Source organism: Malurus melanocephalus, unplaced genomic scaffold, assembly GCF_030028575.1.
Source record: "Malurus melanocephalus ecotype Western Australia unplaced genomic scaffold, MMel_1.1 scaffold_2855, whole genome shotgun sequence".
In the NCBI taxonomy this organism is placed as follows: domain Eukaryota; kingdom Metazoa; phylum Chordata; class Aves; order Passeriformes; family Maluridae; genus Malurus; species Malurus melanocephalus.
Window position 1 is genome coordinate 4,581 of NW_026626087.1, and position 2,544 is coordinate 7,124.

The 2,544-nt window shown below is 66.3% G+C and overlaps 1 protein-coding gene across 1 annotated transcript in view; it reads right to left on the bottom strand.

Annotated features, from left to right (window-relative positions):
• Positions 1-1,828, bottom strand: part of LOC130587952 (alanine aminotransferase 1-like) — a gene marked incomplete at both ends in the record, with an annotated part of 6,300 nt that extends 4,472 nt beyond the window's left edge. Inside the window, 2 exons of the mRNA XM_057388919.1 lie at positions 74-182; positions 1,634-1,828. Coding sequence (XP_057244902.1) covers positions 74-182; positions 1,634-1,828 — 304 coding nt within the window. The remainder of the gene's footprint in view (positions 1-73; positions 183-1,633) is intronic.
• Positions 1,829-2,544: the final 716 nt, after the last annotated feature.

Sequence of the window (2,544 nt, forward strand, 5' to 3'; positions counted from 1 at the left end):
GACAGATGACACGGGTGACACAGATGACAGGTGACAGGTGACAGGTGACACAGGTGACACAGGTGACACTGACCCACGCTGCGTCCGGCACACGCCTCCAGCAGCCGCTGCGCGCGCTCCTTGGCGTCCGCGGGGAAGGAGGGGACAGAGGCGACATCCGGACACAGACACAGCGCTGCCACCTGTGGGGACAATCAGAGTGTCACCCGGGGGACAATGAGTGTCACCTGAGAGAGGGGACATCACCCGGGGGATGGGGACAGCGAGGGGACAGAGAGGAGATCCGGACACAGACACAGCGCTGTCACCTGAGAGAGGGGACATCGAGTGTCACCCGGGGGATGGGGACAGCGAGAGTGTCACCTGAGAGAGGGGACATTAAGAGTGTCACCCGAGGGATGGGGACATCGAGTGTCACCCGGGGGATGGGGACAGCGAGGGGACAGCGAGGAGATCCGGACAGACACAGAGCTGTCACCTGAGGGGACATCACGGATTGTCACCAGGGGTATGGGGACAGCAAGAGTGTCACCCGGGGGATGGGGACAGAGAGGGGACAGCGAGGAGCTCCGGACACAGACACAGCGCTGTCACCTGAGGGGACAATGAGTGTCACCCGGGGGATGGGGACATCGCAGAGTGTCACCCGAGGGTATGGGGACACCGAGAGTGTCACCCGGGGTATGGGGACAGCGAGAGTGTCACCTGAGAGAGGGGACATCACCCGGGGAATGGGGACAGTGAGGAGCTCCTGACACAGACACAGAGCTGTCACGTGAGGGAGGGGACAATGTGGGGACTGGTGAGGACACCGCGGGGACAGCGAGGGGACAGCGAGGAGCTCCGGGCACAGACACAGCACTGTCACCTGAGGGGACATCACGGATTGTCACCAGGGGTATGGGGACATCGAGAGTGTCACCCGGGGTATGGGACATCGCAGAGTGTCACCCGAGGGTATGGGGACAGCGAGAGTGTCACCCGGGGAATGGGGACAGCGAGGGGACAGCGAGGAGCTCCGGACACAGACACAGCGCTGTCACCCGATGGGACATCACGGATTGTCACCAGGGGTATGGGGACATCAAGTGTCACCCGAGGGGATGGGGACACTGAGGGGACAGTGAGGAGCTCCGGACACAGACATAGAACTGTCACCTGAGGGGACACTGAGTGTCACCCGGGGTATGGGGACATCGCAGAGTGTCACCCGGGGTATGGGGACAGCGAGGGGACAGCGAGGAGCTCCGGACACAGACACAGCGCTGTCACCTGAGAGAGGGGACATCGAGTGTCACCCGGGGTATGGGGACACCGAGAGTGTCACATGAGAGAGGGGACACTAAGAGTGTCACCCGGGGGATGGGGACATCGAGGGGACAGCGAGGAGCTCCGGACACAGGCACAGCGCTGTCACCTGAGGGAGGGGACACCGCGGGGAGGGGGTGACACTGCGTGGGGACACCGCCGGCAGGGTGGGGACACCGCGGGGTGTGCACGGTACGGGACACGGGCACAGCGCTGTCACCTGCGGGGGTGGCACTGGGTGTCACCCGAGGGAATGGGGACACCGCGGGGACAGGTGGGGACACCACGGCGTGTACGGGGCAGGGGGCACAGAGCTGTCACCTACGGGGACACAGCCGGATGTCACCGGAGGGGATGGGGACACCGCGGGGTCACCGAGCAGCTCCGGACACAGGCACAGCGCTGTCACCTGCGGGAGGGGACACCGAGTGTCACCCGAGGGGTGGGGACACCGCGGGGTGGCATCGAGGGGATGGGGACAACCCCAGGGTGTGCGGGGCACCGGGCACAGCGCTGTCACCTGCGGGGGTGGCACTGGGTGTCACCCGAGGGGTGGGGACATCGCCGGGGGAAACAGCGCTGTCACCTGAGAATGGGGACACCGAGTGTCACCCGATGCGTGGGGACACCGCGGGGACGGTGGGGACACCTCGGGGTGTGCGGGGCACCGGGCACAGAGCTGTCACCTGCGGGAGGGGACATCGAGAGTGTCACCCGAGGGGTGGGGACACTTCGGGGTGTGCGGGACACGGGCACAGCGCTGTCACCTACGGGGACACCGAGTGTCACCCGAGGGGTGGGGACACCGCAGGGTGTGCGCAGTATCGGACACAGGCACAGCGCTGTCACCTGCGGATGGGGACACCGCGGGGAGGGGGTGACAATGCGTGGGGACACCGCGGGGTTTGAGGGACACAGGCACAGCGCTGTCACCTGAGGGGACACAGCCGGATGTCACCCGAGTGTGGGGACACCGCAGGTTGTGCGGGGTACCGGACACAGGCACAGCGCTGTCACCTGCGGGGACACCGAGTGTCACCCGAGGGGTGGGGACACCAGCGGGGGATACAGCGCTGTCACCTGCGGCGGTGGCACGGGAGTGGCACTGGGTGGTGGCATCGAGGGGAGGGGATGGGGACACCGCGGGGTGTGCAGGACACAGGCACAGCGCTGTCACCTGCGGGAGTGGCACTGGGTGGGGACACCGCGGGGTGTCACCTGAGGGGTGGGGACACC